The sequence below is a fragment of the Dendronephthya gigantea genome, unplaced genomic scaffold (assembly GCF_004324835.1).
Source record: "Dendronephthya gigantea isolate DGI-Jeju-01 unplaced genomic scaffold, DenGig_1.0 000020F, whole genome shotgun sequence".
Classification (NCBI taxonomy): domain Eukaryota; kingdom Metazoa; phylum Cnidaria; class Anthozoa; order Malacalcyonacea; family Nephtheidae; genus Dendronephthya; species Dendronephthya gigantea.
The window spans coordinates 1,252,637-1,273,222 of record NW_021163030.1 but is presented as its reverse complement, the minus strand read 5'-3'; the positions used below and the strand labels follow the sequence as shown (position 1 = coordinate 1,273,222).

Below are 20,586 nucleotides of genomic sequence, written 5' to 3'. Positions count from 1 at the left end.
CGGCAAGGTGTGGCACCCACTGACATGAAGTACTAGAGTCGAGAGCGATAAAAGGACAAATATACGTTCAATATACCTATATATTCGACTCGGTGATCTGACTAGCTTTCTGAATAGGCAGCTGATATATTATTATATTGTGGTTGATATTAAATAAAGAATTTGTTATGTAAACTACAAAATCGAGTCTTTTGATAGCTCCTGGTACCACAAGAAAATGCGGCGTGAGGCTGTAGTCACGGCCAAAAATTCAAACTTCAAAATTTCCCGCCGTGACTACTGACTAGTAAGACCAGAATTCCCTGCAGGTGTCACGGCGTGTAACGTCATTATGGCATAAGGTCATTTCCCCTATCTTTGGCTTCACTTAAACAGTAGCCAAATGAACGAATTTACTACTCCATATCTATATATATAGAGCTAAATGTGGCGACCCTGCATATAAACAAGGGCTAGAAGTTACGCTTATCCGATACATAAAAATGGAGCCATTCGCAATCACTGGGACGATTGTCGATTGCTCTTCTGATGAATCAAGGAATTTGAGAATTAACCAGCAAGCGTTACTTGTGATCAACCGTCAAGGAACTATAGTCTATCGTGGTGTTTTAGATGATTTAAACAAGGCAAAAGAGGAATTTGATGTGACCGAAGTAATTGAATTGCGAGATCATGACGAATTTCTTTTACCGGGCTTTATTGACACTCATATTCACGCCTCACAATATCCTAATTGTGGACTTGCACTTGACCTATCCCTATTAAAATGGCTTGAGAATTACACCTATCCTTTAGAAGCTAAAATAGGGCAAGATCTTAACTTTGCTAGAAAAGTTTACGAATCTGTGGTTTCGTCCACTCTAAGTCATGGCACAACCACAGCTGTGTATTTCGCAACAATTCAAGAAGAAGCTTCGGTAATACTTGCCGAAACAGCGTCGCGTTTGGGTCAGAGAGCTTTCGTTGGAAAAGTCAATATGGATCAAAATTCGCCAGATTATTACCGTGAGGGGACTCGAGAATATATCGCTGCTACCAAGTCGTTTGTCAACCGCGTGTTCGACAGTTCGAGATGAAAAGCGATTTGGTTGAGCCAATTATCACACCACGGTTCGCACCGACATGCACAAGAGTACTGCTTGAAGAGCTTGGAACACTCGCCAAGGAGAAGGGCTTGAGAATCCAGACACATCTTAGCGAATGTCCATCTGAAGTGGAATGGGTACGCAAATGTTTTCCATGGTCCAAGAACTACACCGATGTCTACAATGCAACCGGTATTCTTACGGATAAAACTATTTTAGCACATGGAATTTTCCTAGACCACGCGGAGTTGTCTGTTATTAAGAGTGTTGGCGCCGGAATCGCACACTGTCCAAATTCCAATAATTCAATCCGCTCAGGTAGTATGGCAGCTGCTAACCTTCAAGGCGTTAAAGTTGGTCTTGGAACTGATTGCAGTGGTGGTTACTCTCCTTCGATGATAAATGCAATGAGATTTGCCATTTCTACCTCCAATAACATGTACATGGCCAAAGAATGCGAAACGTCTTTCCATTACAACGACGTAATATCGTTAGCAACTCGTGGTTCGGCGAAAGTTTGTGGCGTAGAAGATAAAGTCGGGGGTTTCGATATTGGCTTCCAATTTGACGCGCTTCGAATTCGCATGAGTGTCTCCAACGATACACGGCTCTTTGGCTTTGAAACCGTCGAAGATATGATTCATAAATTTGTCTTTCTTGGAGATGAGCGAAATTTGGTTCAAGTTTTTGTTAAGGGGAAGTGTGTCAAGAATCTTTTATTCGCCGAAACGCAATATAACTGATAATAGATAACTATAATGCATATAAATATATTACATGGAACAATAGTTTTTTATTATCTAAAGTATATCGCGGCTATATATAGCCTATGTATTTTTTTACAGTTCCAATCAACAATTTTCACAATCAATTTGAGATTCTTACAGGGATTGAAATATGAATGTAATCATTACGCTGTGTTTGTATGAAATATAAAGTCTCAAAAACCTATTTCATACCATACTCCTTTTACCTCAATTAATAGTCAAAATGACAATTAGTTAGGGATATATAGGTCATAGCCCCTCATATAGGGCTACTTAAGTCGTTAACAAGAAAGCGGATAGTCACGTTCAAGGTCGTATTGATGTTTGTGTCAATAATCTCAATGAGTGTCTAGATTTTAATGTGTTACCTATGATGGAGAGAAAGAGTAAAATTGCACGACAATTGCAAGAATTTATCAAATCTGTTTTTGATAAACATGTGAAATATGTATGAAATGGGTGGCCGTGCTAGAAGGTTCGATTCTTCCTCGTCTGAATTTGCAATCATATGGTATATACCCTGGTAAGCTTAACACCCTAACCTTTAGTGGGAATGTCGGTACACAGGCGAAAAATTGTTTAATATAACTTTGTGCTGCCTCTACTTCGGGTAATAACGATATCATTGAAGATTATCAAAGCACTAGTGCTAACCTTAGTGAGAACAATTTAAGTTTGGAGATTAAAATTCTGAAAAACAGAGTGGATTGTATACAAAGCTCAATGAAGTTTCAGGGAAACGTATCAACACCGACTGCATCCAATCTGCAGAGTGCAGAATGAAATAGCGCTGTTAAGAATTGATCTTGAAGAAAAAAAATTCAGAAATTCATGTCTAGAGCGGAAAGTTCGATGCCTTCGACAAGAAATTGAGATATTTCATTCATATCGAAATGGTTCATCTGCATGAACGACAATACTGAACTTAGCAAATCACCTGTCATTAGTCGCTGCCATCTGTTTAACTACAAAATACCGAAGCCTAATGACCAAATTTGTATGGAACAAAACAACAGCAAAAATAATGAAATAGTGTTAGTCGAAGACGATCATCAGGCAAGCCTTATAGTTACGGCTCTGAACACCAGTAACCAATTCTTTGCAAGGCTGCAGCACTTTCGAATCTAACGCCGGAGTGCAACACCGCCAATCTTACCGTAACACTGATGCAACTTGCCCAAGACATGACTTCCCAACAATAGAATCGCGTTAGTTAAACAATGAGGCTCCATTGGATATTAAATACGGACATGCATGCAAATCTGGCAATAAATTTTCGTACTGAATTAAATCTTACGCAGATCATTAAAACTCCAAATACAATCACTTCGACAGTTCGACTTCAATCTGATCAACAGTTCAATTTCAACTTATCCATCTGATCAACAGTTCAATTTTAAATCCGTTACTTGTACAGAGGTTAAACGTATTTTCATGGCCATGCCAAGTAATAAGTCACCAGGACCAGTTAAAATCGGCATGCGTGTGATTAAAGACTGTCTTCCAATCATACTCGGTCCTCTTACGCATATAATAAATTGCTTTCTAATGACAAGCACATTCCCCGACCTATGGAAGACTTCTGAAGTTATACCCCTACTAGAAGAAGGAGACCACGAGAGCCTCAAACAATCAGCCTCTCTCACAACTCGAAGTAGTTTCCGACATACACGATCGTTCGACAAGAAATCATGACCTCTTGGACATTCCTTTCTATAAAACTGCTCCAAAGAACATTTAACTACTACTTCATATATCAAGTTTCAAAGGCAACAACGGGTGAAAATACGCGGCAAAAACGTGGGCAAAACCAATATAAGAAGTGTAACTAGGGATTATTTTTGAGTGCTCAAATTTCCCCGAAATGTACACGTCATGCACACTCCTGTGAATTTTTTACTATTTCTGCCGTTTTTGTAGTAATTTGCTAGCTTCTGTACGGCAAAACTAACAGACATTCCAAGACAAACTGAATTCAGTTGAGGTTCAAAGGTCATTGTCGCATGTGTGGTGTCGTAGTTCAATGTGTGGCGTACACTGAGCTATTTCTTTATCAAAAAGAGCCTATAGATTCCATCCCTGTTGGGAAACTGTGGAAATTATAGAAGTATTACTTCACGTCCGCGTCGTAGATTTGGTGCATCTTAAACTCACTAATAAGATCATATAGGCAGCCCAAATATGCGTGTTAATTTGAATGCGAGAAATTTTTCGGCAGATGAGCTTCAATTATACAAATACGCGCCGGCTGCCGGCTGCGCGTGATGACTTCCGGCGAGCTTGGCAGGTGTCATTAGGGAATTTAATGAGTAAAACGCCGTTTTTAAGACGAAAAATTGCTTTTTAAAAAATCCGCGCTACCTATGGCTATTTATGGAATAAATTCTTAAAGAATATTGGCCATATCTTTATTTTTTGTCTTCAGAGCTCTACTAAAAAGGCCCGTGTTTGGTCATAATAGTCGCGCATAAGCATCGGTTTGAAAACTTTGCAGTGTGAAAAATAGTCCAAGACAAGGGCGATGTAGTTGTTTTTTTATAGCCAAACGTCTAAATTCAAAGACAGTCTCCCAATCATATCTGGTCCTCTTACGCATTTAATAAATCGCTCTCTAATGACAAGGCCACATTCCCCGACTTATGGACGATTTCTGAAGTTATACCCCTACTAAAAGAAGGAAGAAACATCGCAGACTTATTTGCATGTCTAGACCTGTACCAAATCATTCACAAATAGTGTCACAAATACCGAATACTAGGTATTCTTTTCTCTCTATTTAGCTCATAGCTCGTGCATCAGTGTACCTTCTCGTTTAGGTGGTCCAAAAAAAACTTGAAATGGAATGTTTTTTTCAAATCTTAACTTCAGTTTTTTCGACTTGCTCGTGTAAACCATGTTTGGCCTGAAGGGTTGACCTTAAAGTTAAAAGGTGCATGAATATATATTTTAGCAGACACATAACACTCAACCTTTCAACCTTCTAGGCAAGTTTTAAGTTATTATCATCATGCAATTAAGGGCGCCGGAACCACGGGGTCAGCAGGGACTGCTGCCCCCAGTGCCCTTTGCTCACGGAGGCGAGCGAGGGCAGCTCCCAGCTGTGACATTTGTAACCATCATATGATATTACCATACATTCACCATTTGAATGATTTGATCTTCACTTTAAGAAGATATACAATAACAATAAAAGAAAACCATAACGTGATCAGTGATTTGAGTGTAGGGATGATTACCATTGGTACGAATTTTCAACAAAGCTAACACATACAGTAAAGAGTTCTCTCCGATGATCGATCAGTCTCGATTTCGAGTTGACTAGCACACGACCTATGGTACGCATGACACAGAGCTATTTTGCTGAAAAAGGACGCGACAAAAAAGTCGAGACAAAAAGATGTAAATCAAAACCGCAAAAGGCCCCAGATGACAGATGTTGTACCGGTGGTGTTGTGGTGTTGTATAAGCCGTAAGCGCACCAGCAGAAACCGACAGAAGCGAGGGGCATTCATTTGGCGTCGTTCATATACTGTGACTTTGAGAAAAACTTTTCGTCCGGTAAGTATCAAACTGTAAGTTCTCCATATCAAGCATAATATATTTCAATATATAAATATATATATTGGTATATTTATATCCATTGAGCACTATGGCAAAACCTATTATATTATAGGCAATTGCATGGCCCATAAAATCACTTTTAACAAGTAAATAATAATGCATTTAACCACCACCACCACACCACCACCTTCACTAAAACAAAAACATTCAGGCATTTTCAGGCATCCTTTTGTGTTGACAGAACTTTAAATTACCTCTCTCTAACACATGAAATAAAGCCAATTGTGACGGCACATTAAAATGGGCCCTGGGTTAATGCATATTACACAAGGGGGAATTTTGTTTTAGGCTAATCAGCAAGTTTGTTTACATTTTCAGTAACCCAATCAGAATGCATAAAATTTGACTACTTCCGATAAAAAGGTACATTATATACCATTTTACATGAAGCATTACAAAATGAGGCATTCTGATTGGCTTTGCCTGAAAAATGTAAAGAAATATACCGATTAATTTAAAACAAAATGCCTCCTTGTTTGCATATCATGCTAATTTAGACAGGACAATAAGCATTCCAGGATTCTGCATTTCAGTTTATTTTTTTACTTTTAAAGCTAGGAATTAACTACAGCTAGGAATAACAACTTAATATAGTACCATTTCTCTATGTACAGCATAGGGTTTTTGTGAAAAATGGACCAAGAGAAGGAAATGTTCACATATAATGAGGCAAAGGACCTTCTTAAGGAATCATGGAGAATAAAAAACTTTGAAGAACGTTTGAAGAATGACAGAAAGAATCTTGTGGATGAAATAGTTCAAGTTATCCATGAGAATGTTGCTTTTCAAAGTATTTCAATGCTCAGTACCTCAGACAGAAATAAACGACCATCAAATAAGGAAATAAAAGAAAGATGTGTTTTGGGTGTGGGTGGTTTATGCTGTGAGTTGGCACCTTTCACATGGGGTTTATTTAAGGCTCTGGGGTTCTCTGTCAAAATGCTCAACTCAAGAGTGACATCCACGATGACTACACCAAACAATCATGCATTAGTGTTAATATTTGGCCTTGAGAATCAGACTGATATTCATCTCATTGATTGTGGTACTGGCTTTCCAACTTTTCGTGCAATTTCAATAAATTTTTCCAAAGAATCTCCAATATTCAGAGATAGCTTTTTGGAATACAAATATATTCGTCTTAATAATGGACTGATTTTACGCATGCACGGAGAGGGTGACAGGTTTAGAACTAATAACCCACCAAAAGAAGGCCTTGATTTCTTCATAGGCCATTGGCGACGTTTCTATTCTTTCGACCCCTCCCAAAACCCGCACGATCCCCAACAGCCTGGAGAAGATGCTTATCGAACGGTAGTTGCTGGCCTTTCTCCGTTTACGTCGTCCCCACGTGCTATTTGGTTTCCAAGAAAACATGCTGTGGCCATTACTAACAATAAGTTGATGATCGAGAATGAGGATGGAAAATTGCTGACAACCGTATTGGAAAATGATGAAGAAATTTTAAAGGCTTATAAAGTCCATTTTCCCCAACTAAAGCAAGAAACAGTACAACGTGCTTTGGCAGAATGGCATCGTGTGGCCGAGTCATGAAACCGTACACCCCCCAACCACCCCCTTTCCACATGGATGACCCTTTCCTACAACTAGAAAGCTTAATGTTGTATAATATAACGATTATTCAGTATATTCACGAGCGATTTTCCAGGCGAAAATATGATCAATGATAATCTAATGTAATCATTGAACAGTGAACACTGTAGACATTCAATTTCCGACAATACTTTAAATATGTAAAATGCTGCATTGCAATTTACACATTCTCATCATGATTTACCAAATAACATGTGATTATAATAATATTAATAAAGTTCAATAATTATCTGGTGTATTATTATTTTCAAAACGAGTTACCCCCCCCCCCCCGACATCAGTTTGATATGAAGATATCTTTTGTAAACGTACTTTTCAAAGTGGTCTTTCGTATTGTCTATGCTCAGATCGATCTCAGACCACCTTCCGAAATCCGAAGTGCGCTGACTAAGAACGATCTCAAATTTCACCAGTGTCCAGCGTTCACACTTAGAAAAGTTACCCCTGGAGGCCGAGACAAAATGTTTACATGGATAAAAGTTCCTACCACTAGGGTTACCCTCTTTTCTGGGGGTGTCCCTACCCCCAGTTTGATCCTAACAGCCGAGGCGAGTTTAAAACCTTTCATAAAACACCTACGTTTCAGCCGCTATAATATGAAAATGATGATCTTTCATCTTTACCAGGGTATCTCGGGGAGTATGGTGTCCCTGGTATCCGAGATCATATAAACAGTGCCCTCTCTATTAGGTCAATATTAACTCATTGATCTTAATGATTAACAGGGCAAACCCACCCCCGACATTGCTTCCGTGCGCGTCACGCCCAGTGGTCATGCCTGATTGATAGATATTATGAAAAATTTGTCATTAATTAACAACAAAATACTTACAATAGTTGTCAGAATTTCATACTCAGAAAGTTACAATAACTAGTCAATACCTTGTTATTACTTTGAAACAGACAAAATGGTATAAGGTAAGTACAAGGTAAACATATAACAGCGTTAGTTAAGTTAAGTAAACCCTTAAAAAGCAATATAATCGTATTGGCAGGATATGGCTGAAGTGCATTCACAGACGTACAAATTTAAATATTTATGGTTGAGATTAATCAAGCTCGCCAGGTCCAGCATTCACGAATCGTTAAAAGATGATGATCTCGACCCAGACGAATGCATCGATCTTCTTCAAATTGGTACAAGAATCGAGATATTTCTCGCCGTTAAACATAAGATTTTGGACTGTTCTAAAAAATGGATGAAAGAATTTATAAGGCAAGGAGGTTTAGGTTACCTACTTGACGCTTTAGAAGACCTCACAAGTAAACATAGTTATGATATTCGCGAAACGTACGAAATTCTTGAATGTGTTTCGTGTATAAAAGCCGTAATGAACTCAAAAAATGGTCTTGAGGCAATGGTGGAAAGAAAGGAATGTGCTCAAAAATTGGCCAAAGGTGAGAAAAGTTTATAAATGTTGGGTGTCAATTAGAATCATTTCGTTTAGAACCAATCAGGGCTTAATGAAGGGTATTTTTTATTATTATGATTCTAATTAATTTAATTAAAAAAAAACTTGTACAGGCCGGGTTCTAATTGTCCAAATCAACCAGAAAATGGCAACATGACAACAAGCACAACTAATGTAAGAAAGTAATTAAGTAATTTGATTGTTCTGTCAGGATGTACACACCTACAACCTAATGGAAATATACCCTTGTTTGTACACCAGTTTTACATTTCACACTCTTCTAACTAATAGACCATGGATGTACATCCCCCTCCATGCTCCCACGTACGCACACCTCGAAGAAGCACAGTGCTTTTGTTCTAAGTCGGCAAGCTAGTACACCTGTTGTACATGAACCTCTTGGATGCATACACCCCTTGTACAGATGTGAACCAATTCTTTACTCCCATTGTATGATTGTATGTAGCTAATTACCTTCAATGTGCTATCTTGAGGAGGCAGCTCCTACACATGATGTTCATCTGAAAGTTAACAGTATACATGAATACATGAATTGCCATGTTAACAGTATACATGAGAAATGTGACAGCTAGCTGCATGAGTAAAATACTTCTTGTTATTTACTTGTGTATTGTTTGCTGTATTAGATATGCTAAGATTGTGTGTTAGGGTTTCTCTTGTGTGTTTTAATAGTGAAATTCACATTCTGGGCTAGTACATAAGAAATATAAATATATATATATTTTTAAGGAAGATCAATTGTTTATCTTGTATCTAACTAAGGTTTTATTTAGGTATTGCATGTGTAATTGCATGCCACACAAGAACGGAATTCTTGACTTATTCATACACAGTGGATGAAAGTTAAAAACATATTACCATACTACCAAATTTACCAATGATCACATGAAACATATAGCTGAGTAGCATGGGCTAGCTGATTTATTATGCCAGGCTGACTGGCTGATTTCTATTGTTTTGAAAGTGAAATTGTTTTTAAAAGAATTTACCCAGGCATAGCCGAATATATGAATATGGTACCCCATAATTAAGTTCAATTGACAATGCTGAGTAGCCAAAAGGAGCACACTTTTTTTGTTTATAGAACACTTAAAATTTTCAAGGCCCATAGAATTCTTGCATATAATTTAAATCACAGTTAATGACTATAGTGTGTGCAGCAGTATGTCGACCTTTGCAGTAAGTTATTTTTTATGAGATGCACACCTGGTTTTTGCATGAAAAGTAACCTTAAACCAGGCATCTTTACAATTCATTGCAGACAAGCCAGGTCAACATGTGAAATCTTAACGCATATTGATTTTCCATTAAATACGTACTGTACAGCCCACCCATGACCATGATATTGTTGAAATCAATTTATAAAAGTGGAAAATAAGTTGCAATATGAAATACGTAGATTACTCAACAATGATACGCCAGGCAAATGTACGCCTGGTTAACGCTTTATTATAGAAACCCCCCCTCCCGACGCATTAAAAACGTCTCAAGGATTGAATAGTTGGCCGGTTACACTTGTTTTGGTCTGGTTAGATTCAGATCAAGTACACCAGTAAGCCGGGTTGCCTTTTGCGAGGTCGTAATTGCGCGTAGTTCTTTACATTAATTCCATATACTGCGGTTCTTGTAACCCCGGCATAGCTCTAGTAAATATTGCGAAACATTCTTCCGTTTTGTGAAGATACCCTACTTGCAATGCTTAAATTTTTTATATTAGGTCTTTCTCCTAGTTAATTTGCACTTTAGTTCTTGCAATCAATATGTTTAACTTTTGACTATAGAAATTATTGAAATTATAATCACACACTTTTAATTGTTTGCACGCATGATGAAATAATTTAAATGTTTTCTGATTCCCAAAGGGGACTTTTTTGTTGTTTCCGAAAATCTACTGCATACCTAATAAGTTTGTCTGCATTTCGAAATGATTAACTGTTTTGCGGTACACCATATTGAGAGCGACGTTTGTCGGGAAGATTTAGGCGGCATTGGAAGCTAAATCTCGTCTTGTTGAAACCTATGATTGTAACTTCACTAACTTGTGTTATAAATAATCAGAATTGATCTAAGAATCAGTCAAGCTGGCTCCTTCTGCCAAAGATACACGATATTGCTCTGAGGGTCCGCAAATATGGAAGACAAATTTTCTCAGGCTGCGTGGCTTGGGCATACTTGTGTCTATATTAGAAACTCTTGGTTCAGGGAAAGTTAAATCAATTCTTGACAGCCATGGAAGTGAAAAGTTTATTTCTAGTTTTACTTCCATGATTCATTCATTTGAACTGGATAACGTGCTCAGTGAACGAGGAACTCTGTCGAGTTTACTTAACGGTTAGATATTGACCCTAATTTCTATGTTTATTTTTTGTTGTTGTCAATTTCTGATATTTACATATAGACGTTTGTTGTTGCTTAAACATTTTAGCCTTCCAGGGGATGCGTAGCCACAGATTAATAAAATATCTATGGTTATGTACAAGACATAAGTAGCTCATACGGTCATGCATTCCTTATACAGGTCTTAGGTATACTGTATGTCTATAGATAACAGTTTCGTGTCATTGCCGGCACAGGGTTTTGGTGGCTCGGGGAAAGTTTTTATATAATTGATGGGTGTGAAAAACTCAGAAGATGCAGTACTAGGATTGCCATAAGCACAGGTATAAACTCGTACACAACAGTTTATTTATAACGTGAATTAAGTATTTTGCGTCTCTCTCTTACAAGAAGGAGTTATTGCAAACATGTCAATACATGTTTCAGCCACAGTATATAAAGACATAAGCAACTCAGCATCAACTGGCCGGGGTTGTCCACATTGTTCACTGGCTGCGAATGTAATTAACGTTTGTCATCCAGTAAACGCTATCCAGTTGATAATTCATTATCATCCCATTCCATAATACCGGCACCTCATGGGTATCTGTGCGGTACAAGAATACTTAATCATGGAATTTTGTCTCGTATAAAGGCTAGTTTTCACTCAGGAAAAATCTCCTTTGGATCGGAGAGGACAGGAAAATTTCCTTTGTCGGTGAGTTCTCAGGCGGCGTTTATACAAAGGAAACTTTCCTGTCCTGTCCGATCCAAAGTAGAATTTTCCTGAGTGGAAGCTAGCCTTAACGATGCTGCGGAAGAAGCTGCCGAGAATGAACATTTTTTACTTCTGCGTGTTTCCAAGACTGCCCCCCGAGAGTTGTTGCATGCATTCAAAACGTGAGACAACCTGGCAAAATCGTTCCCAGAGTCTGTATCAGGGGCGGATCTAGGGTAAGTCCAGTCAGTCGCGCGACTTACGTATTTTTGGCAGTAAAAATGATAATTAAATATTCAAATTTATCTTGAAATATGAATAATTAACCCCTTCATGATTGTAATAAGAATTAAAGTCATAGTCCAGTTTAAAGGGTTCAGTTTCAAAAAAGCAATATTCTTTTATTCAGAGCAGCGGTAAAACGCAAAAAACTCGCAGAATCGGGTGGGTCAGCCGGCTCATTTGATTGGTCGATAAGCCATTTGGACTTATCTCGACTGATTTGTGGGGTGGCCGGACTGATTTGAACCTTAACGGGGCCAAATCAGTCCATTTCTTGCATTGCGATTGGTCAGTTTGAATTTACCGGACTTATCTCGACTGATTTGCGGGGTGGCCGGACTGACTTGAACTTTAAACGGGGTTCGATCGCTCTGTCTTCAGAATGATAACATTACAAAATTTATTATTAAACGAAGCCAGGCTCTCCACTTCTAATATTCTGTTATACAAACGATTACAACTTTATCGTTGAAAATTATTTTGATACGCGGACATTCGAAGCAGGACTTTTCAAGATAACTGGCTCTTGATAAACTTTATCGTGGAGCAGCGATTTTATGCGAGCAACTGTGTTGATGTTAGACTTCAATAGACGAGGGAATTTGTTAATCACGATATCCCTGCTGAACATGAAAGACTGTGTTGGTAAGAGAAACGTTTAACATGGATATAATATAACAAATATAGCAATATACCTAAAAATATAGTGATTTAGGAGTGTTCCATGCATGTGACAAGTTCGTTCACAGTTATTGATTTCATGCCGCTTTGTTGTGTAACCTGATCAATTATCAATACATAGTTTATATATCATAATCTTCCTAGTAGTTCCTATGCTCATAATATTATGGTTATAAAACTTATCCTGTCGTAAAATGCACTAGAATGGATAAAGCCTACTTACTCAACACTCGCTAGAGTGTTTGAGAATTTGCATTATACTCAAGTTTGCGATGCATATTATAATATTCGCGTCTATTTATAGCATATTATGTTTGTTATGATTAGCATGGTTTTGTAAAGTTCTTGTACGCCTAATGCATCTTACGCGAAGCAATGGAAATATTTCTGTTTTTATTATTTGAGGATATTGTTTAATTTGTGTTAAATCAACTATTGCTATCATAAGGGGATAATATATGGGAGTACGAAGTTGCGTGTTTTGAAATATGACCCTCGCCAGCTCTGTTAATAAGCGGAATCGAGTATGTCTTTCCTGGGCATTGTGATGAACCCTAAAATGAGCCGAAATAATCAAAATTCCGATCTGCCGATTTGAAAAATTTTCTCAAAATTTCATAATTTGGACTTATGTTTGAAAAATCCTAGATCCGCCCCTGGTCTGTATGTGGCTGTTCTGCGATCTCTGTGTGAAGTTAGCTCTGTTTTATACCAGAGATGATCATTCACCTGGACTTACATTGCCATTGGAAAAAAAGATAAATTCAAACGCGGCCAAACAGAAAAACTTCATCTTATACTGTAGTTCGTCTGAGCATGCATGTCTAGTTTACATATGGATTGCACTTGATTTTTTCCGCTGTTTTCGATGAAAACTTTAGAAAAACTTATTGATTCAGAAATTATTTCTGTAAAAGCAATCACTTTATATTAAAAATATTGCAGATTTTAATTGTCATTTTAGAGTCTGCTTGAACTACTATATACTGTCTCCTGCATGAAATTTTTTTCAGTCTGTCATCACTTGGTGAAGTGAAGAAATAAGTTTTATTTGTTATTTCTGCCTCGACTAGTTTCAAAAATGATGGATACAGTAATATGCTATTTTCAGCTCAAATAACAAGCATAATATGCCCACAGGATGTAAGTTTAAACAGATGTTGCGAACGTTTTTGAATAAAGGACATGATGCATGTGCATGTGTGTGACTGAATGTGGGTCAAATTGATGCATGAACGGCTATGAATTGAGTTCATTCCTTCATCACATCTAAACGTGATTTTATAAAGTCACAACTTACTAACTAGCGAATATAATAAACATGCAGTTGGTGAGACATTAAAAGTGGCTACCATGTTTTCCCGTGATCCGGTATATCGCAGTAAATGGACTGCTGTTATCAATAAAACTAAAGAAATTGAATCAAATCGTAACAGAGGATATAACATCGATTGTGGAAAGGATCCAAAGTACCTTGCCCGTTCCTTACAAAAGCCATGTGTGTCAAATTATTTTGGTTTGAGAACGACGCTTCGCGGAGCTTCTGCCGTGTGGGTGCAAACGTTTCTAGATCATGGCGGACTAGACTCGTTATTTTTGGCACTTGAGAATCTTGGAAAAAGACAAAACATTTCCAGTGTTGTAAATGCATTCTTGCAGCTTGAATGCATGTTTTGTATTCGAAGTGTTATGAATACAAAAACTGGCATGGATTTTATTTTAAAAAATAAGGAATTATCTCGTCTCCTCATGCAAGGTTTAAACAATATATTCATATTAATTATGAAAACAGTTGATGACAAGTAACATCTTTAGTATTGTCCTGATATCCTACCATAAAAAACTGTTATTAAAAAAAACAAATCGCGTTCATGCATGTGCTAAGATCGTTAACTTACCTGGCAGGGCTGTCGCTAGAAGCTTAATTAAAGGGTGCATATAATCACGTCTGTTCCATTGTAATCACGTCTGTTTCATATTTTTTTTAACCTACTCAAATATTTACGAAATGCCGGATAAAAGCCACAAGATTCCTTGTTTTTTAGCTATTGCCACACTCAATGCGTGATATGATTACAGAACACTTTCGTTCTTTAGACAAGGCTATTGCTTTAGGCAAAATTATTTTTATACGAAATATTAAAAATAAGCATTTTACAGACTATATATTTAACGTGCAAATTGCATGCCCTTCTCTAAATTCTATATACTTTAATTATTTTTCGAACTTATTTACAAACGATGGCTCTCAAGGTACTATACAGTTGTTAGAACTGAAATCTTCCCATTTACTGTGAACTTTATTTTTGTCGATTCTTTAGCTTTGGATACAGATAATGTGATGCTGAAGAAACAAGTATTTGAACTTCTTTCTGCTCTTTGTGTTTATTCTGAAATGGGATACAAGATGGCCGTTGATGCTCTGTCGCACTATAAGGTAATTATACCACACATCATACAAGCTGGGGTATGAAATACTTTGTAATCATGTGACTGCGCCTTTTTCGTTCAATGTCCCGGCGGTCGTATGAAAAAATGTTCGTCTGATATGACATCATGACAAACTCGAAATACGCAATATTTCAGTGAACAAGCTGGAGATCTCACTCCAGTTGGTTGGTATATATATAATATATATGGCTCTCTCATTTATGTACAAAACATTGAGTACAAACCGTGATATAAGGAGTATAGATATTGATCTATCTTTGTTTTTCGTTACAGTCAACAAAAGGTCAACGTTATCGCTTTAGTGTCATCGTGAACGAGTTAAAGAATGCAGAAAGTAGTTCGTATAAAGCCACTTGTCTTGCATTTGTCAACTCAATTATTATCGCTAGTGATCAATTTGACGAGAGAGTTCGGATAAGAAATGAATTTATTGGTGAGTTCCGTTTTGCTGATTAGTTAGTTATCATAATACGATTAGTGTCTCATGGAATATCTTAATCTCTTTTTAGGTCTTCAGCTTCTGGATATATTAGGTGAAATTCGGTAAGTGATATAGTTATATAGTTGTTATATTCTATCATGGACTAATGCCTGCTCTTTAGTCAGCCGTAATTGACCCATAAAATGTCAGTGGGAAGATATTTACTTTATTGGTCACCGCCAATGGATATTTAGTAAATTGTCCACCTTAGGTATAAAAGCGTTGATTTATGATGATTTATACTTAAGACATACTGATGACAACGAATTAAGAATTCAGCTGGATGTATTTGAAGATGAACGTCTGAAGGATGAAGATGACTATACCACACCAGAGGGCGTTGATCTAAACAGTCACGTGGATATCTTCCATGCTTTGTTGAAACAGGTACAGCTTGCCCAAGTCCCATGATTTCCATTTTGTAATTTTGGGGTTTTAGAGTTCACTTCGATGCCCGATCTGACGGAAATTTCACTAAACATTTGCAATGTTGCATGGAAATGAAATTTCAATGGTTTATATATTTTTTTAAACAGAAAGCAGGTATGGCAAGAATTGAGAACTTGCAACGCACCGATTCAGATGCTGCGCAACAAAACTATATATACCAAATACGCAATTTAGATTTGTGAAAAATGCAGTGTTCAAAAACGACAACGAGCAAGCTGTTGCCTCGTTCAGAACATGTGACAATTTACTGAATTTCTTATTCTTTAGATCAGCAACAAACCTTACGCGACGAACTTTTTGCACATTTTACAAAGTCTTTTGGCACTAACTGAAGAAGATAACTTGGTTGATGTGGTTTGGGAAACAATTGAAAAGTTTATCAAGCGATGTTCCAACATGAAAAGACAGGAACAAGGAGGCTTTTTGTTAAATTCTGAACTAGAAATGCTCAAATCAATGATTTCAAAACAGTCAAAGGTAGAGAATATGGAGGCATCCACTACAACAATATCGTCAACTCCACTCCCACCCATGCCACCTCCAGGAACGGGATTGAACACTCCAGCACCTGGAGCATCATCATCAACTGTTCCTCCGCCTCCTCCTCCACCACCACCTGTGGGAGGATCGAGTTCTTTCCTTTCTCCATTTCCTGGAACTCCTGCCCCACCATTCCCCCCTCCTCCTCCTGCGTTACCTGGCTCAGGCATCCCTCCATCACCCTTTCCAGGCTCTGTACCACCAACGGTCCCGCCTCCACCACCTTTGCCTGGATCTGCAGGTCCTCCTGTACCACCTCCTCCTCCCTTTCTGGGATCAGTGATTCCTCCTCCTCCCCCTTTGCCAGGATCTGCTGGTCCACCCCCTCCTCCACCATTCCCTGGATCAGCAATTCCACCCCCTCCCCCTTTACCTGGATCAACTGGGCCACCTCCCCCTCCACCATTGCCTGGATCGTCGGGACCATGTATTTGCACTCCAATACCACGATTTTTTCTTTCACCATCGGTTAGCACTCCTTTAGGACAAAGTCCAGCGACACCCGTGTCCCCATATACTTCAGTTATTCCCTTAATTAAAGCTAAATCCAAAATGAGAAAATTTCAGTGGGTTAAAATACCTCCAACTATTGTATCGAAAAATAAAGACTGTGTGTGGGTTAGTGTTTGGAATTTCCCGCCATTACAGGCGGATTTTCAACTTGAGGAGGAACTATTTAAGCAAAAACAAGTGGAAAAGAAAGCGAAAGCTGAAAACAAGAAAGCAAAGACTGAGGTGAAAATGTAGAAGAAGAAAACCAAATAGCTTTTGTTTCACTGAAAAAATACTTGTACTTCATTTTATATTTCAATGAATTATATCTTACCGTATATCTTTTTTAGATCACATTCCTAGACTCAAAACAGAGTTTGAATATTAATATTTTTCTGAGGCATTTTAAAATGTGAGTGTCCTATTTCTGTAGAATTTCTTCACTATCAGAGGGTGGTTGCTAATGAAAGCATAAATGTATTCCAGGCCTATTGGCACAATAGTGCAAGCTATTAGACAATGTGACGTTGAAAAATTTGATGTGGAAGACCTCAAAAGCTTGTTGAAGTTTGTTCCAGACAAAACAATCGTAAGTAATGAAATCGACTTCAACCCGTTGTGTTTAATTTAATACATTTTGCTGTTTACGTGATCTTCTGTCGTCAATGTTTTGCACAAGGAAGAGTATTGCCCACTTTTAAACCGTTTGTTATTTGATACAGGTTCAAACATTGAAAGATTTTAATGATGATAAAGAGAAGTTAGGATCAGCAGAAAGGTTCCTTTTTGGATTAATATCAGTTCCATTCTACCAGACTCGTATTAATAGTATGTTACTGAAGAATGAGTTCGCTGAGGCAATGCAAATTATTAAACCTGGTCTCAATGCATTAGTAAAAGCTACATCAGGTATACTTATGTGATTTTTTGTATCATTGTTCTGCATTTGAACTGGGATATTATACATATAGCTATGTCATTAGGCAATTATTAGACTGGCAAACCCTCAATGCCATATTTAACTTACTACAATTCTAACTGAAGTTTTTACCCGATGACTCCTGGTGTACAGTCAAACGATGACTAACTAGCACTTGGTTTAAATATATTTCATGGCATTTAGATATTTTGGAAAGCGAAGTTCTACCTGAAGTGCTACAACTTATATTGACGATAGGAAACTTTTTAAATGGAGTAAGTCATGATTATGTGAGAGGAATGATTTGCATTGCGAATGAAGATGGTGTTAAATATTCTAAATTCGTCATAGTTTAGAGATATAACAATTTAAATTGCAAACAAAGCGTTTGTTTATACATTACGGACTGCATGTGCACCACCTTAAATGATCGTAAACTTTTTATATACTATCTCAGGACGGGCATGCTGGAAATGCAATAGCGTTCAAGATCACTTCGTTGTTGAAGCTTACAGACACTAAAGCAAATAAACCAAGAATGAATCTCATGCACTTTTTAGTTGAGGTAAGTTGGTGAAGATCAGCTTTTTGGGCATTGATTAATTATATGAATTTAATAAGGAGTATCTGAGTCAGATCATGGTCAGATCAGTGACACGAATGATGTAATATTTGATGATTGTCCTCCTGGACCAACCTTCCCTGTTACGTCTGCTGGCGAAAAACCTCTCTGGGTAAAAGAATATTGCTTCGTATGAACATATTTTTCTGCCTGATATATTTTCATGTGTATTATATTTCCAGGTGGCAGAAGCGAAACGTGCCCAAATCCTTTCCTTCCCAGCAGCAATGACGCATTTAGATATGGCTTCAAAGTACGTAGTTTTTATTTTTTAACAACCAGAATGGTATCACAACAATGCTATCATAAATTCGTTGTATTTATTTGCTTCTGACAAAGCTATCAATTTCATCTGATAGTGTCACCCTCACATGCATGACAGAGGTTTTACGACATGCATGTTTTTTACCCCCAGTTTATTTTTTATTAGAGTATCTATCGATTCTTTATCTGCTGATGTTCGGGAATGGAACGAAAAAATCAATAATATTCGCAAAAATGTGAAAAAAGCCGACGGCGACCTCAAGAACCTGATGAACACCTTCTTGAAGGTATTATTTCAAATGAAAATTCACATGCATGTAAACCAGATGCATGTAAACCAGATGCATGTAAACCAGATGCATGTAAACCAGATGCATTGCAGTAGCTCAAGTAGTGCACGCATGTGAGACATGTCAGTTTACGCGCGAAATATAATGTAGTGAGGACATCATCTCGAGTTTATCATGCATGCGGTATTAATACCCCAGGTCCCCAGCCATGTTTACCGACATTTAATTCTTTTTGTTTCCGAGGAATGTGCAAAGGAAATTGAAGAAATTCAAGGACAAATAAAATCTGTTCATAAACTTACAAAAGAATTAACGCATTATCTCTGTGAAGATGAAAACAAGCTAAAACTTGATGATATCTTAAATACTTTCAAGACGTTTTGTCTAAATTTAACTAAAGCAGTAGAGGTAAGTTAGCAAATTCTAGTTCCCGAGCATGGTTTTTTATACACCCATGCGATGCATGCAGGTGTTTGTAGCGCGAGAATGAAGCAATGGTATAGTAAATAGCTAATACGAAATAATCGTGCATGATCAAGATTTTTTTAATCATCTGAAGGATAATGAGAAACGACGAGCACAAGAGGCAAAACGGGCAAAAGCAGAGAGCGAAAAGAACAACAAGAAAAAACGTAAAGATGATGTAAGAAGTACATTAAAATTTCAAGAAGACGAATGTATTGTTGATAAACTTCTTAGTGAGATACGTCAAGGATTTCCTTTGAAGAAACGAAGGAGAACGAGTGTTGATAATAAAGAAGATCCAGAAAATTCTTCACCTCAGATAGAGAATATGGAGTCGACGGATGCCACAACTGAAGGTATGGTGAGAATAAACTATTAAATGTTGATGCATGGCAATCCATGCATGATATAAAGTAAAGTCCTATTTATACCATTCCTTCCTGTCTCGCTAGATCTATTATTTGAGTCACTTTTGAAAAACTGTAAATTATTCATTTGAGTATCAAATCTAGTTTTTCACAACGGACGTCGCTGATAGGTTTATACAGGCACGACGAATGTCGATTAGACTTGTGCATACGTGCGTGCGTTGCGTGCTATATGCTAATTCTGCTGTTTTACGTTTTAGAACATGGTTCTGGAATTGAGATGACCAGTTCGTAATGGTTAAACCAAATGGTTTCGCCGTTTCATGACAGGCAGATTTTGTACAATGTGTACTTTATACATAAACATCGTTGATCGAGTATTTCATATATTTCATGATTAAATTTGATGCCTGGAACCGCAGTACCCAATAATGAGCATTTGCATTGTATGAAGATACCATGCAGCTAAATAAATAGAAATCAAATGCATAATTAAATGAACAATTATTAAAAGTAGCTTGCAAAAAGTATAGAGAATTGCAAAGATACACCTGTATTCTTCATGTATATTTAACTCTAGTAATGTAGTAGATAAAGGATAAAGCCAGACAAGGATGTTCGTATTGTAAACTGTAATGTAATATTTTTATAAAAATCAGAAAACACGTATGACGTGCAAAAACAGTTTTCGGATCTATTGTCAGCGAGTATTGCTTTTAAGTTTTCA

General features: G+C 37.4%; 3 protein-coding genes across 6 annotated transcripts; all 3 read left to right on the top strand.

Annotated features, from left to right (window-relative positions):
• Positions 1-356: 356 nt before the first annotated feature.
• On the top strand, positions 357-2,157 carry LOC114521426 (guanine deaminase-like). Its single transcript, XM_028541877.1, is given in 2 exon segments — positions 357-1,064; positions 1,067-2,157. Coding segments are annotated over 2 exon segments (1,344 nt in total). The 5' UTR covers positions 357-482; the 3' UTR covers positions 1,829-2,157.
• Positions 2,158-5,278: 3,121 nt separating this feature from the next.
• LOC114521490 lies at positions 5,279-7,253 on the top strand. Its single transcript, XM_028541958.1, has 2 exons — positions 5,279-5,410; positions 6,088-7,253. The coding sequence occupies exon 2, from the start codon at positions 6,107-6,109 to the stop codon at positions 7,025-7,027; it is 921 nt and encodes a 306-aa protein (XP_028397759.1). The 5' UTR covers positions 5,279-5,410; positions 6,088-6,106; the 3' UTR covers positions 7,028-7,253.
• Positions 7,254-7,914: 661 nt separating this feature from the next.
• On the top strand, positions 7,915-20,513 carry LOC114521401 (inverted formin-2-like). Of its 4 annotated transcripts, XM_028541840.1 has the most exons (17): positions 7,915-8,005; positions 8,083-8,485; positions 14,839-14,954; positions 15,242-15,401; positions 15,478-15,511; positions 15,698-15,836; positions 16,167-17,174; positions 17,282-17,343; positions 17,418-17,520; positions 17,654-17,840; positions 18,055-18,125; positions 18,308-18,415; positions 18,655-18,725; positions 18,903-19,023; positions 19,270-19,434; positions 19,586-19,847; positions 20,120-20,513. In XM_028541840.1, exons 2-17 carry the CDS (start codon positions 8,086-8,088, stop codon positions 20,152-20,154), a joined length of 3,042 nt encoding a protein of 1,013 aa, XP_028397641.1. In that variant the 5' UTR covers positions 7,915-8,005; positions 8,083-8,085; the 3' UTR covers positions 20,155-20,513. The 4 variants fall into 4 exon arrangements, with proteins under 4 accessions (XP_028397641.1, XP_028397644.1, XP_028397643.1 ...); XM_028541843.1 differs by lacking the exons at positions 7,915-8,005; positions 8,083-8,485 and adding an exon at positions 10,113-10,851; XM_028541842.1 differs by lacking the exons at positions 7,915-8,005; positions 8,083-8,485 and adding an exon at positions 11,967-12,481.
• The last annotated feature ends 73 nt before the right edge of the window (positions 20,514-20,586 follow it).

Bases quoted from the DNA above. Each gene is read 5' to 3' on its own strand.
- LOC114521490 (XM_028541958.1), top strand. From the start codon at position 6,107: ATGGACCAAGAGAAGGAAATGTTCACATATAATGAGGCAAAGGACCTT.
- LOC114521401 (XM_028541844.1), top strand. From the start codon at position 13,871: ATGTTTTCCCGTGATCCGGTATATCGCAGTAAATGGACTGCTGTTATC. The intron at 15,837-16,166 runs GTACAGCTTGCC...CTTATTCTTTAG, and splicing joins TCCATGCTTTGTTGAAACAG to ATCAGCAACAAACCTTACGC. The intron at 19,848-20,119 runs GTATGGTGAGAA...TTTACGTTTTAG, and splicing joins GACGGATGCCACAACTGAAG to AACATGGTTCTGGAATTGAG.